At 38.7% G+C, this 15,735-nt stretch overlaps 1 protein-coding gene across 3 annotated transcripts in view; it reads right to left on the bottom strand.

Moving 5' to 3' along the window:
* The window catches only part of CAPRIN2 (caprin family member 2), a 32,796-nt gene continuing 17,061 nt past the window's right edge, over positions 1 to 15,735 (bottom strand). For 2 of the 3 annotated variants that reach the window (XM_069860170.1, XM_069860187.1), the window contains 11 exons: positions 11,994 to 12,125; positions 11,715 to 11,802; positions 10,976 to 11,031; positions 10,246 to 10,359; positions 8,483 to 8,593; positions 7,710 to 7,862; positions 4,705 to 4,888; positions 3,707 to 3,892; positions 2,436 to 2,536; positions 1,658 to 1,724; positions 1 to 913 (listed from right to left, as the gene is read on the bottom strand). In XM_069860170.1, the coding sequence (XP_069716271.1) occupies positions 345 to 913; positions 1,658 to 1,724; positions 2,436 to 2,536; positions 3,707 to 3,892; positions 4,705 to 4,888; positions 7,710 to 7,862; positions 8,483 to 8,593; positions 10,246 to 10,359; positions 10,976 to 11,031; positions 11,715 to 11,802; positions 11,994 to 12,125 (1,761 nt within the window). In that variant the 3' untranslated portion in view covers positions 1 to 344. The remainder of the gene's footprint in view (positions 914 to 1,657; positions 1,725 to 2,435; positions 2,537 to 3,706; positions 3,893 to 4,704; positions 4,889 to 7,709; positions 7,863 to 8,482; positions 8,594 to 10,245; positions 10,360 to 10,975; positions 11,032 to 11,714; positions 11,803 to 11,993; positions 12,126 to 15,735) is intronic. The other variant, XM_069860178.1, reaches the window with a different exon arrangement.

Here is a 15,735-nt window from a genome sequence, read left to right as displayed (position 1 = left end):
TGCATATTAAGTTGTTTTATTGAGGCACAACAAGGCATTGTGAATAGCCCATACTTGAGGCAATCAATAGTGTAGTAAGCTGGACATTAATACAGTTTAGGGTAAGTGCAAACAATATACATTCACAGCTTTACTAGCAAGGCTACATCACAACTGATAAAGTGCCAAATTAGTGCTGATTCAGTACCCCAACTCCATGATTTCACCTTGCACAACAGGACCATCATTACCCCCAATAATGGAACCCCATATCTTCAATAAAGTCAGTAATAAGTGCAAAGCTAGTCCCACCCCCCTCCACCAAGGTGTTTGGAGCAGCTCTTTTGTAAACATCATACTGGATTTTAGTCCTGATAAAGGAGGTATCCTGAAAAGGTGGAGTATTTCCAACTACTTCCATAGATGGCTCCCCGATGCAGACGCAACCAGATCTGATCTCCCTGGAACAGCTGCAGGACCGCATGGTTACTAGCTGTTTCATGATCAGGAGCCCCATCATTTGCATATGCTGACACCAGGACCTCTTCATTCTTCATGAGATTCACATACAGGGGAACATTTACAGCCAGTTTCAGCATGTGGAAGATGAAGACATATGTACCATTCACTGGACAGTTGAACCTACCAAGCTGGATATCAAAAGTTTCTCCAAGGTTGTTCAGCAATAGATCAAATACAATTGGCTGGTCTAGAGTTCCAGGGGCCAAGTTAGATGTTCTAGCAGCAGAGAAGGCAACTCTCATCTGCTGCGGGAGAGGGTAGACATGCACTGGTAGTATGGTGGCTGCTTGGCTTGTCACTGGCATATCAACAGGGGTGATGCTGCGGGAGTCTCCCTGTCCAGAGTCACCACTGTTAAAAGTTTCATTGTCTCGTTCTGGACTGCTGACTTGAGAAGAATCACTCCACCCTGCTGTTAAAAGATCATTAGCAATGATAAATAATCATTTTAACATAAGGATAGCCTTCAGTGCACAGGCACAGGCTTAAGTGGCAAGTGCACGGGCTTTGCAAAAGACTTGTCTTTCAGCTACCAGAAATTGTCAAAGAACCCCAAGTTAGAACAAAACTTTGAAGCTAATTTACATTCATTACACTTAAATTATGGTCCAAATGCAACTATGAACAATGACTTTTCAGTACTTCTAAGTAGAAAAGAGTAGTAGCTTGCAATAGTTTTAGCTTTAGTACTTGCCACATACATATACTACCACAAAAAGTATGTGCTAGCTTCTCAGTTTAGATAAAAATGGAGCTCCTGAAAAAAATGGCAGGATGACCAAAAGCCAAGTAGTCATTTAGTCACCATCAAGACATGAAATTCCCATTAAAGTTACCCAAATACTGTTCATCTGGAGTTGCATCCTTAACAGGTCATATCGGCTTATGATGACAGAATATATCAAGTCTGAAAAAACAGAATTGCTTTCAAGCTTTCTGCACCCGACTCCCAAAATTTAAGCTGTTTATCTTTCCAGGCATCCGAGTTAAGAGGGCGAAGAACAGTACTTAAGCTTCCATCTAGCTTTGTTAATTTACACCAAACTTGATCTGTTTGATCAGTAATGGCACATTGTTTTTATCACTATTCACAACACTCCAGCATCTGCTGTGCCCAAGCACATACGTGCCACTGGGAAACTGGTATTGGCCTTACCTCTTGAATTTGCTCTAGGACCACTAGTTATCCCACCTCTTTTATAGCACTGCTGGTAATTAACATCCTAAAAGAACACAGAAGTATTAGCAAGATGCAAATATGGAAACCAGCGTGGCTATCAAATATCATGCTTTTTCATTTGCACAATTAACTCCAGCTCTAGCATAGACAGTTATGGGATTCAGAATCAAGGTGTAGATAAACAGCCTTTTTTTCTGTAAAATTTACTTTTACAATAGCTTGTATGGCATTAAAGAGCTATTTCAATGTCAGCTCTAGCAAGTTAGCTTCTGAACTATACACTCAATTCACTGAGTTCACCTTAAATCTCAGGTCTGTTGGAAGTCCATGAGCCATACAGAAGAATATATTTCATTTCAAAGCCAAAGACCCTCCTCTTACCAGGAACCTTTTCTTTCTTACACATTTTTGTGTTTTCTTCCAAACTGCGTTCTCAGTTACTCCATTTGAGAGTTCATTATTTTATACTACAGGAGGCATTTATTACCAACTTTCAAATCCTTAAAAAATAGACTCATTATACCATATCCTATTTGCCATCTGTTTGCATCTCAGATTCCCTTCAGACTAAAGTCAGCCTATCAGAAATACCTGTCTGAACACTTCCTATTTCAAGTCCTGTCTGGGAAACAAAACTAACCTCTAGCTCATAAGGAATAATTCACCTGTTAAGATAATGAAAAGCTACAGTACTGGAATACTTAGCTCCTGTACAGTGCTTGAAAGGCTACTAGAAACAAAAGTCAATACTCACCCTCTGAGAATATGGCATTCCAGCATAATCTCTACCAGGGAACTGCAGCTGGCCATAGTTTCCATTAGTTATTGAAGGTGAGCCTCTGTAAGCATCAAAACCTGTTAAAATAAAGTTAATTATTCAATATTACTCATTTTTTAGTTTACAGTACAATACAACTAGAGCTCCGTTTTGGCAAATGTGTATTTACAGTTACACAATTGCACATCTACTCCTTAATTCAGAATTTGGAGCAGAGTCTCATTACTCCTACAAGGAATGCATTTCATTACCTACTCAAATACCCACTATGGATCTACTAAAATTACACATTTGAAAGTACTAACAGAGCTTAATCACTTGTTTGATACTAATGGGACCTCACAGAACAGCTGAAAAACTTGCTGGATCCAGAGACAGGATTTAACATAGAACTATGAAACACTTACTTTTGCTGTTAGAGATGCTTTGCTGTTACTGTTACACACTTAAGCACTACTACAGTATTTAGCCTCCTTAATAGTCTAATAGCTAACGAGGAACTGTGAGCAATTTAGCACCAGACACTACTAAACCTTTATCTGCTGTTATGTTGGAACTATTCAACTGATTGTCGGGTATGCATTCCCTCCACAGTATTAAGCAATCTCAGCCCAATAACTGAAGCTACTATCACAATATTCCACCTCAAAGTGGAATCTTAAGTCAGTCTGCTTAAAGTTAACTGAAACCAACTAGCATAAGAATAGCAACTGATTTGCAGAGACAAAACAATCCTCCTCTTAAAACTTCAGTTTGTTATTAACCTAGAAGGGCTCTCAACTACTGCAAACCTCTCCCCCATCCTAGTTTCTGATGGTAAATAAAGCCAGCAGTGCTAAGCAAAGAGTATCTTGTTTTGGGCAAAGGCAGCAATATCTGAATAGAAAATACTTGCCCAGAATCTTGACAAGACAGATGCCAGGAGAAAGAATAAATAGCATAAAAAGCTCAGAACAGTAAAAGAAACAGCAAGCAAAAAGTCTATACAATTATGTCATTTAATAAGCTATTAGTGACAATTTCTACTTTTGTAATGCAAAAGGCTATGAAATGCTCTGCCAGTTCACATGACACCTAAAGTCAGAATGCACCTGCTTAAGTCCTACCAAAGACCCAATTCTCTGCACATTATTCTTAATCTTGTTTTAAGACTTTTCACATAAAGAAACTAAATTTAATATCATGTTGTGTTAAGTTATTTCTAGTGTACACTAGATTTTTTAAGGTGGTAGTAAACACAGACATACCTTTGTACCCACCAGGGGAACGATATGAATTAGCCAATGACCTTCCACCTCTAGCAGATCCTCTGACAGACCCACGACTGTTAAGGTAAGGCTGAGGGGGTCTGGGAATAACAGTAGTCTGTGCTGGATAGAAGGCAAGGCTACCATTGCTAACAGGAACAGCTCCATCAGGTTGATAATTCACTGCTTAAAAGAGAAGGTACAGATGAATTCAAACTTTTTACAACTGTATAAAGTCAACACACCTAGAAGTGAGGAAAACAGTTCAAGAGACTAAGCTGCTCCAAATATCCTGCTCTTGTGCCCCTTCATTAGCCCAAACAAGCAGGGATCTTCCCCTTTGTTCTGTAGGGTGTAACGCTTGTTACAACATACTGTAGAGAACCCAGGCTGTCAGTGTAAGTCTAATGCCTTCAACGAGATTCAGTTACATAGGTCAAAGCAAGCTTGCTAGCAGTATCAAGAGTACATGCTAGAAAAAAAGTAACACCTGATTAAGAATTTTCACTTAGAACTGACACTGTTTTACTAGCAAGACCTCTAGTGGTGTTATGCAATCAACTACATCACCTCAGTGCTGACATCCTTCAAGACGAGATAATTCAATCTCAACAGCAATTAAGATAACTGTGGAAAGCTAGATACTTGGCTTCGGTTCCAAGCCAACCCTTCTTTGACTCTGACAAGTATTAGTTTCTCAGTAAGTGAGAAATTCTCTCTATCAGGCCTGTAGGTGACACTGTCCATACAACTAATACAGAAACTAGTTTAAAAAGGGCTTTCGTCAGCTAGCAGTTTTGAAATAATGTTTACATGCCACACCATCAACTAGACTGGAGTTGATGTAACTAACATTAATAGGTACTACATAGCAGCAGTTTGGAATTTCACTGAATTAGAAGAACCTGGAATGACTCAAAGCACACATTGAATTAAAATACAGTAACCCGAAGAACTTTCAAGACTACTTGAATTAGAGAGACAAGCACAGTTCTCACCTGAAGAGAGAGATTCTTGTGAAAGAGAGGTTTGTTCTGCAACATGAGAAGGCTGCAACTGGCATTGAGGAGTTGTCTGTGTACTTGCTGTAGAGAAACTCTGGTTATATCCAGCTGAATATGAAGAATCCTCTTTAATTTCCTGGTCTTTACGCGGAGGCAGTGGTGCATTCACTTTAAATACCTACAACATATTTCAAGATACGTGCTTAACACTACCAACTGAAGTCTCTGCTATGCTGTGGTTTAAATCCATATGCCTAGATCAGTTTCTGGAACAACCATTTCTAAGAAAGTCAAGACTATTGTATTTCAGCCCATCCTTTTCCTTCTCAGTTTGCTTCTAGAAGGTCTATTTATGTAGCTACTACCCAAGAAATGTAGCTTGATTCATCATTGCTACAATGTTTCATCAAAAGAGCAGTTACCACACACTAAGCTATTTTGCTTCTATAGGAAGACACCTGCTGGATTGACTCATTGACCACCTGTCGTACAGATTTTAACCTGAAGCTGGGATAGCTCACATTGAGATGGGATTTTCACATCTGGGAAGAATTTAGGTCTTGGTACTCACCTAATGCTATTTATCCATTCAGACAAATACCATATTAGACAGCCTTCACTCCTTTGATAAACAGAGCCCCTACTTTCCTATTTCTGTTTTAAGTTCTCTTGTAATTTGAATTTTAATGCTACAGCCTGGACAGTACAGTGATGCACAGGTACTACTGATGGTTGAATAATCAGAGTTCAGTCACTCCAGTGACTGTACTGCTCTACCGCCAACAACCCAAAGTTACCAGAACTGATGCTGTCAATAGAATCAATACGGAACAGGAAGTCTATTTTGATTAAAAGGATCTAAATTTCATATAAAGAGCTATCAGCAGTACTGAGTCTAGAGGTGCATCTAAACATTGTCCAAGACCATAAACTCTCTGAAGACAGACCAAGGCAAGACAAACTACAACTAGATACAAGGAACAGCTTTACAGCTTGACAGTTCTGGGCATTTGCAGAAGCCTCTATAATTACAGTGGGAAATAAACACTTTATCCAGGGTCAAGAAGCCAAGTGTTTCCTCTAACAGGGAGCCAGCACAGAAGCCCCTCATTATATTGAGGTATTGAGTATAAAGCTCGAACCATTGTAAAACACCATAAATTGATTCTGATTTACCAGATAAACTGAAAGCAATCCAAAGCAATCTTCTTTCTGAAAGAAATTTGAGGATGCTGTGCAGTTAGACTGTCAACACCCACATCCTGGACTATTCGTAGCAAGTGGTCTACTTTTTTCTTACTATTGAGGATTAGAGGTGAAATTCCAATCAAAATACTTTGAACTACATGTAGGATGTACCTTTAAGCTTCCCTAAGCACAATGGCAGCAACAGGGTATTTGGACATCTGAGGACACAAGCAGAAGCTGACGTTACTGTCACTGTACTCTCACAATGTGACAAGAAATCGTCTGACTCCTGGCTATCTAATAATATCCAATGGCTGTGCTTTCCTGGCAGTAATGAGAATCTAAACTATATAGGGAAGAAAACCCTGCATCCTGAAGTTAGACTACCACCACTACAAGAGGAATTAACATCCTAGCAATTTAGTGATAGATGTTTGCTAGTTTGACCCAAAAACTCCCAGGGAAATTTTGAACATTTAAGATCTCTGAAAACACCACAGAATTAATTCAAGTGATATTTTTATCAAAAGCACTCCGAACTAACTCTAGGCTCAGATATAATTTAAATTACTGAGACCAAGACTCCATGTTTACATCATGACAGATTACTTATCTTACAGAGAGGGACCCCAGAACGACTCTGGATTCCTTGATCATAGCAGGCTGCTATTTCTCCACTTTCATGAAAAATCATCACCTAGGTCCTTCGTATAATTTAAATAGAACTGGCTTAGAAAGAGCCACCTCCCTACTGTCACTTGCCTTATTTATAATACTTATCAAAATTCTGTACCTCTGAGGAAGGTTCTACTCTAGCCTCTTTCTAGAGATACAGAAAACTAAGGAGAGAGTTATAGTTGTGAGTTTGTTACTGATCTCATCAGAATATCTTCAGTTTTTTAGTTGTTAATTCCTGGGCTTTGAAAGGCTGCTAGTTACCCTCTTCCACCAAACCCAACTACACATGTCTCAAAGTTGCAAGATGCAGATTTTTCAGCAAGTTGTGCAAGCATCTCAATGACCTCTAAGCCTACTTTTGAGAAAGAACGTTAAATAAAGGTTTGCAGCATCTCCCAAAGAAGGTATCAGAGGAGTAGATAAGTCCAAGTACAGGGAAAAGAACACTAACAACTAAATGCAGACCCTTCTTGGAGTCCCTCTAAGCTTGCACTGCAGATTACTAGATAGCAGCAAAATCAGTAGTGTTAGAGAAAATCAGCAATTATGTATGGCCTGAAAAAATTGTATTTGCAAGAAACCGCTCAATGTGTGGATTATTCTTTAGACATCTGTATTGAGTACTTATTAACGAGATAATAGGGTGTAATTCATTATCCTTCTTTTGAGCAAGTCTTACCCCACTAAAGCAAACAGTTTATAAAACAGCAAGACAGGCTCAGGCTTCAGAAAGCTTAGGACTAAGAGCTATATGCTTCAGGATTCCCTCTTATTATTATTTGACATTTATGCATAAGAACAGTTGAAGCACAGTCGATTTTATCTTGGGGCACAGCTATAAATCTGATGATTTCAGGTCTGACTTCTCCCTCTTAGCTCCTTAAGGCTACTAAGATAACCCAGTATTATATTTTGGGGTTTTACAGAGCAAAATCAGTATCTCTATTCTTAAATAATTGGTTGTAAGTTCTCATTGCATTGGAAAAGCAGAGTTCTAATCTGTTTTTAACATGAAAATAAAGTGATCTATGAAGTTCTGTACTATACCAAGGGAAGGCAGTTTCTCAGTATTAGGATTAAGTTACCAGCATTATTGTCAGCTATTTTTCTGGGGCCTCAAGTTGCATACTTACAGTCTGCATAGCCTGAAAGGGAGCTGCTGTTATTGTGACAGAACTGCTACTCGCTGGAGGAGACTGAAAGCTTTGCGCTGGTGGCACTGGTGACATGGAGGTGCTTGAAGTAGGCAATGGTGACTGCGGCTCACTTTGGAGGGGAATAGTTGCCTGAGGGAAGAACAAGTGTAATGAAAGGTCACTTGATAGTTATCAGGCAGTAACAGAAACAGTTAATTTGTTCTAAAGCTTAGACTGATAGAAGTCAGCAGTTTCTACAGGATGACATTTGGACATAGGGGAGCTACAAAATAGCTTTTGCTTACAATTTCAAATCTTGCTGTGCGTTCTCAGCAAACAGTACTTCTATTGCAGTCTCTGCTGATTAAGTGAAATGTGCCTATGAGCTGCTATACATACTGTTCATTGTAATAACTTCACAATAAAGACATTAAGTATTTTTCCCCCTTCACTAAGGAAACATAGAACACCTCTTCCACTTATTGGAAAATTTTTCTTTGGCTGATACCAAAATGACTTCTCTTCCAAAGGAAGTCAGGTAGTTTAGGGGGTTGATTATTTCCCCTACCAATCTGATGATGTTTCTGATTAGAAACAATGCTGAGTTGTCCAGACAAAGTATTAACCAGCATTAAGTCTCATCTATGCAGATAGCAAAATGAAGCGTTGAAACCAATATTTACAGGAATCAGAAGTCAAAAGGAACATAAGGCTTTAGACCCATTTCAGCAGCCAATATATTTTCCTTACCTGTATTTGTGATAGCTCACCTGGGCAATTTCAATCTTTTTAGGTATCAGTGGCTCAGAAATACGCGAACTTGACTGATATAGTGGCTGGGAAGTATATTTCTCAGTCTCTTGAGAAAGTGATGCTGATGCCTAGAAGAAGGCATACATACACCTGCTATTACAGTAAGTATTGCCGAAAGCACGAAGTTCTGTTAAAGCTACAAAATGCCAGTGCATAAGTTGAAACAAGTGGATTCTGAGAAACCATGAAAAATCAAGTCCAAAGTAAAAGGCTAAACAGTTATCTTAACCAAAAGCTTCAAGTAATTAGCTTTAGATATTCAGACTTCAACTATTACTCTTACATGAGAGGATGTACAACTAGCCAAAGTCATAATTTAAAACTGTAGACTGCTTCAAGCAGTTATTTACAATGAAGCCCAACACTTTCTTCATTGAATTAAATGGAAAGATGTGTCTGATGTTAAAACCCTGACAAACAAGGCTTCAGAACCAAACTTTAGTTTGCTTTTGCAAAACCTGCACGTTCTATAGCTGCTTTACCCTTTTAATGCCAAGTTTAAGAGTTGCTTATACTTAGATGCACAGCCTAGGGCTAAAAGCTACCAGTCCTATTCTCACCATGTATATCACAGGTGCAAACAGAACTGTACTTACAAACCAAGAGAGTACACTGTCACTAGGGAGTTTATTGCCTAGTTGTACTGAACCAAAGCTTATCCACTGCTTTCCATTAGAAGGATGAGAAGAGAAAGACGCCACACTTCAGGCCTAAGGGGCTAGGTATGCTGGGCACAAGCAACCTTAATTCCAGTTAAGTTTGCTGACAACTCGGAACATTCTACTGAATCATTTGTTCTACATTATAGCACAGCATAAATCTTCTGCATGCATATTAAACAGCAAAATCATTTAATCCTTGTCAGCACAAGGAGTCTTATGACACTGTAGAAGTGAGAAGGTGTCAAGAAAGAGGCTAAAACTGTTGATTCAAGAGGTAGAAAGACTGTAATATCCCAGTCAAGACTGTTATATTTAACTATATATTATATTAAGGAAAGCTACATGCACAGTATACTGGCAGCACATAGATCAGCAGAAAATATTTAAAATGCATGAATGTTTCCCCATTATAATACACGTACACTGTATTAGTGCCCCATAGGGAAGCACCAGCTGAGTTTCTCAACACAGCAACACTTCATGCAGATTGTTATATTAAAGGTCTCTAAACTGAAACACTTTTCAGCTCTAAACCATATCTCACTGCTAGCTGAAGTTTAAACTGCACATAAATACAGTTAAGAAAATGTTTGAGGCATTGGCTGAACATCAGATTCCCAGTATTTCTTCAGCTGATCCTTGAGAGAACATCTCAGTCTTCAGCTTACGCAGAAGTATGCTGTTTCATGACAGTATCATCTCAATTCATGCATCCTCTATGTTGTCATTCGAGTGAGCATTTTACACTGTAACCATAGCAAATATTAACACTGCTCATGTGTTCCCACAAGAACATGCACCACACTCTGGCCTGCATTTTTCATCCTCCCTCCCTCCCATTTCAATAGAGAGATTGTTCAGTTTGCATCATACAGTATTAAGAAGATTTTTTCCAACCACCTTCAAGCCTTCTAGAACACAGTCTAAACTACTGCTGTTACTTGCAGTCTATCCCTGTATGTCATTAAAGTACAGGTACTCAGGAGAGGCCCCATCACAGCTTTCCGGTAGGACTATTGCACAGTCCTTAAATGCCAGTGAACCACAAGGTACATTACCTGTGGTGTCTGTGGTGTCACTAAGTCTTCAGCTTCAGAGACAGAAAGAGTCTGATCAGCAGATGCTAGGGAAGTATTTGAACCATGCAGTGTCACAGATGAAGCAGCAGCAGCCTTGCAAGAAGAAAATAGGATAAGGTTTTGAAAGATTATCTTTAGTGTTTGTTTTCACTGAAACTCCCTCTCTGGGCATTTCCAAGTAAACCTCAAAATGAGGCAGGAGCTGAAGTGCTTTGACCAGCTAGTCTGAGTTTCTTAGGAATCCTTGTTAGTGGCAAGGAAACCCATTTAAAAGTCAAAAGGAGCAAGACATGCAAGCACAGTAAGTGAAGTTAAGGTTCAACTAACCATAGCTGCCAAAGCTTGCGACACTATCTTTGGCATAAGTGATGAAGACATGCACTGTCTAGGAAAGAAGCAGCATGCTTTTCTGCACACGCCTATCCACTCTGACTTCAATCTATGAGTTGACTATTTAAACCATTCCCATGTGTCTTCAATATACTGTTTTACTTCAAGAAATCTCCAAGATTTGTTGCTGCTTTTCAAGCAGAAAACAGCTTTGTCAGCATTTGAGTGATCTTGATTTGCAAGCTATTAAGTTTCATGAAATTTGTTACAAAACAACTGACAACAACAAAAACAATTGAAGGACTAAGTCCATTCCAGTGAATAAACTATCATTCCTTGGTTACAGCTCTGCCTCTTCAAGACAGTAACTTCAACTTACTTGAAGGGGCTGTTGAAGAAAATCACTCTGACTTGGCAGTTTCTGTTCTTTTGAAGCTGTAAAAAAAGAATGCATTAAGCAACGTCTACTTTTAAATTTCAAACACTACATATAATTTCAGTGTGCAATTCTGCTTTCTGAAAACATTTGATGTATGAAAATGCATGCTATTTTTAGTGTGTGCACTGCACATACTTAGCTTCAGTAGACTACATTCAACAGAAAACTTCAGGGTTTTTTTTGTAAAAGGACGGACATTCAATGATAAAAGTATTTCTACCACAATAGGTACCCACTGTCCAGATTAAAAAAAATTAAATAAACTGAGCAATTTTTTTATCAGCCCAAGACCAATTTTCTTAACTTAGCCCACTGTAGAAAGTTCCTTTTTTTTTCCAGATAGCCACTCTTTATTCCAAGCTCATTCACAGCTTATGTCTATTATACACCACATCTAGGCAATTTTGTCACTTAGGCACAGCATATCAACTCTGCAGCTGCATTTAGATGCACATGCCAGTCCGTGATTATACAAGCATTTCACTTCCAGGTAGATGCACCATCTTCCTGCAACAAATAAGCAGCTAAGTGGCTCAAGCTGCCTTTTGTTTTAATCAGACATTGGTATTTCTTACAAATAGACAAGCTGTTTTCATCAGGCCTACTGATCTACAGCCCAAGCAAACACAGTTAGTGTTTGCAAAAATCTTATATACAATTCACACTTAGTGTCACCTACCTACAGGACTACCTGCTGGAGTAACTGAAGGTGGCTGGGATGAACCAACGGCACTTGGTGAAGCTTTATCAAAGTCCAGAATGGACTCCTTTTCAAAAGAGATCATTTGAGAGAAAAAAAAAAATTAAACTCCATACTAATGAAACATTTTCATTTGACAATTTGCTGTAGGCTAGTTAGAGCTAGTTTCATTCACTCAGTGCAAACACGCGTTGTCAGCACTGCTTTCCCAAACCAAATAGGAAATGGAGCTTTGTGCTACAACAGAGAAAAACGTACTTGCATGAAGTTGTAAGTCCCTTGTATCTGAGTCATCAGATCCTGAAGTTTTTCCCTTCTCAATACTGGATCTTTTGGAAGAGTTGAAGTAGAGCAAAATTCTGCAGCTGGCTGATGAACAGGTTTAGGCACCTAAAAAAAGAGAAAGATTAAGTCTAATACTGGAAGCAAGACAAACCACCTTGCCCAATATACCTCCTATAGCTTCCTAGAGCAACCTATAGGTGTCAGACACCATGGGCCAAGGAATTATGTGCCGTTATTGATATTTTCCTGAATCAAGCTTACACTGTTAAAAATCAGATTACTGCTGCCACAATTAGTTAGGTCCCAGAATTAATTAATTTTAGTTTCACATTAAATGCACATAAGACATTCCTCCCAGTAGAGCCCATGCCAATAAGTACAGATCTTTTAATAGGATGGCATTTCCACATATTGGGGAAACTGCACCATTGCAAGCAGGTTATTCAAGATTAGACCAAAATGCTTCAACTAATGAGCCAGATCCTGCAATGCACCAGCTCCTGTAGAAAATAAATTAAAACTTTGAAAAGTCTGACATGAGTAATACCTGTGCTCCCACAGGGGAGCTTAACTGTGTAGTCCTTTAAATAAGGACTTCTGGAGGGCCTTATTACTCCTAGATTGCTTCAGATGGTCCTTAACATTTTATCTCAGCTGGTTTTCACTTCACTTTAAAAGAGGGAATATTTTATCAGAGAATAGGCAAGTCTGAAGTATCAGAAAAGCCATGATAGTAAACCCCTTAAATATTATTTCCAAAGTGACAATATTAGACTGTCTAGATAGTCTAATGTATCTTTTGAAAGCAGCTTGGAGAAGAAGTAGGCTCATTGTAAGTATTTTTAAATCATAACTTTCAGTGATTCTCCAAGCTATGCTGCTCTTATATTTGTCTATACAGTTAGAAGGAGGCAAATCTGACATTCAGGAGCTCCATATTTCAACTGGTCCAAATGCTGAGACACAAACACACAAAACCCTTTCCTACAGTACCTACATTTGTCTTTGAAGTAGTAACTTCCTATTAGAAAGTACTGTATAGCAGTACAATTGAGCACTTGTATGAAGTCTTTAGAAGACTATATGGTAGAAGGGTATATGTGACATTTAATTGTCACACTAAATTCAAAACTAATTGATGAAGTTCTTTGTCCAGTTTTAAGACAAGCCAAAAAACTCTGCCATTTCCTCTTTGACAGTTGCCTGAAACTAATTGTTAGCTTTTGTGGAAACTCCAATAGCATGCATAGGGAAGAAACCTGCAGGGTTTAGCAAGCTTCACAAAGCATAACCCATGTACATGCAGCACATGAATTCTGGAGGGCTCAATTTCCAATATCTATGTGGCACACAAAAACTTCTTGTTGACCCATGAGAAGTTTCACTTTATTCTAGAACTAGAAGAGCACACCTTTCTACTACTCTACCTTGGATTTCTAATGCACAAGCACTACATTTTCATAGAATCATAGAATGACCAGGTTGGAAGAGACCCACTGGATCATTGAGTCCAACCATTCCTATCAAAAACTAAACCATGTCCCTTAGCACCTCATCCACCCGTGCCTTAAACACCTCCAGGGGAGGTGAATCAACCATCTCCCTGGGCAGCCTGTGCCAGTGCCCAGTGACCCTTTCTGTGAAGAATTTTTTCCTAATGTCCAGCCTAAATCTCCCCTGGCAGAGCTTGAGGCCATAAACTACTGACTATGCTAGTTTATATTATTTTCTAGTTTCCAGTAAGAAACAGGGACTAAAGTTAAGGATTTAAATGCAAGACAAAAGATACAGTTGAATAAAGTTAATCTAGCTTGCTGAGATTTAAGTTACCAGGAATCTAAATCTTCCCATCCACTACTTTACTAGCCCCCACTTACAGCCAAACTTAATACTAAAAGACTTCTTGTCATGGAAAATCCATTATGGGTCAAAACAATTAATGCTTCTACTATGCTCTTCCTCACTACAGTTTACTAAGACACAAATACACTACTAAACTGGTTCTGTATGCAAATGCACAACAAAAGCTTTTTGCCTTTAAGTCACCTAACCAGGTGAAGTTCGCCAGTGTCCAAAGCCAGTTGTCCACTAGCTACATAAGTTAAAATTGTACATTAAACAAACATGTAATAACAGCCTCAAGAGCAGGGAAGAAGAGACTGCAGTGTCTCTCTTGTGGTTGTTGAAGACAGTATAACCTTCTGTATGTTTTTACAATTTGTTAGTTTCTACCTCACTCCCCAGCCTTACTGTGCATTATGCTAGTAGCATTATTTACTTCCACTGGAAAAAGAGATACATATATGATATTAGGGCTTTAAGCTACGATTAAAATGGATACTTTCCATTCCCTAGAAGTTTTTCCTGTTACCTGCACACATTAATACACCAGTCAGAAGTAACTACAGTGAAGTTACAACACACTGATTTGCTGGTACATAGGTGTTCAAAACCAGAATATTTTGAAATGCCATACAGAGCATACGTAAAGTAACATAAAAGTCAAGTATTTCAGGGTTCACACTTTTATCAAAGGGTTGCTTTGAAAAACAGCATGTGCTTGACATCCTTAAAATTGTTTTATACGAAGTTCCCTTTCTAGCCTGCAGTTAGATGCTGCTTCTGGAAGTCACTTACAAGCTAGTAGCAGATTATGAGTTCAACCTGTTAGTACGGTTCAAACTTATACATGCTGAGATCACTTTACACTAGTGGTTCAAGCAACACCCAAGTTAGTTTTCCACAGCACAGTTCAGTTTAGGGTCTAATTTGTCATGTTTCTGAAACCCGACTTCAACACTATTCATACATTCAGGAAGAACCATTTTGACTTATATCTAGAGAACTGACAGAGTCAAAATACCTGGAATTTGTTTTATGACTTAAGTCATTACAAATAAAACAATCTAAAGGCACAATGATCACTTTGGAATTTTACTAGTCAAAGTGTCAACATACTTGGTACTCCTGTTAGAGCTTGTTTGGTTGGATTTTAAGAGATTTAAGGACTACTTATAGGTAACACTAACATATTTTGATTCCCTCAAATACTAGTAAAACTTCATTCTATGATACAGGACCTCAATTCCTCTTTAGGCTTGTTAACTGGTGAGTACCAGATGAGCTGGAATATCTATGCTGTAATCAGTGATAGCCAGCTGTGCCATACAGACATACAGCTAACATCTGCTTTCTACTCAGAGTAGCATTCACAGCAGGTATAGATGGAATGGCACTGGATGACAGCATAAGCCAAACTGCTTCACTTTCACATGGCAGGCCACAAATTCAGCTCTAACCAAGTTTTCTTGTCTACAGGCTACACAAACATTTAAATGAAGTACAGTTTAACAAGTCTGCACATCAGCTCACGCTGCTGTTCCAGGCTCAACTTCTTAGATATTGCACCTTACGCTTGCTTAACGATTGTACCATAACTGAAGATATCAAAACCTAGCAGTTTATTAAAAGGTTGTCTAAAAGTTCTTCAGGGAATAAAAGGTTAATTTCAGCTGCAGAAAGCAGCAGAGATGACACAGGCTTTTTACCTACCATGCCTAGGTTTCTGCACAAGCTATCATTTATACATTCTACCTGGGAGTGAAACGGATCTAGCTATAGCCCCGCATTGCCTCGTCTTTCTTCATATAAGCAAAGGCAAGAGAAATTTCATACAAAAAGTTTACTATGATTCACTGTTCTTTACATGCACCTC

The sequence above is a fragment of the Phaenicophaeus curvirostris genome, chromosome 1 (assembly GCF_032191515.1).
Source record: "Phaenicophaeus curvirostris isolate KB17595 chromosome 1, BPBGC_Pcur_1.0, whole genome shotgun sequence".
Taxonomy (NCBI): Eukaryota; Metazoa; Chordata; class Aves; order Cuculiformes; family Cuculidae; genus Phaenicophaeus; species Phaenicophaeus curvirostris.
This window is presented reverse-complemented; position numbering and strand designations above follow the sequence as displayed.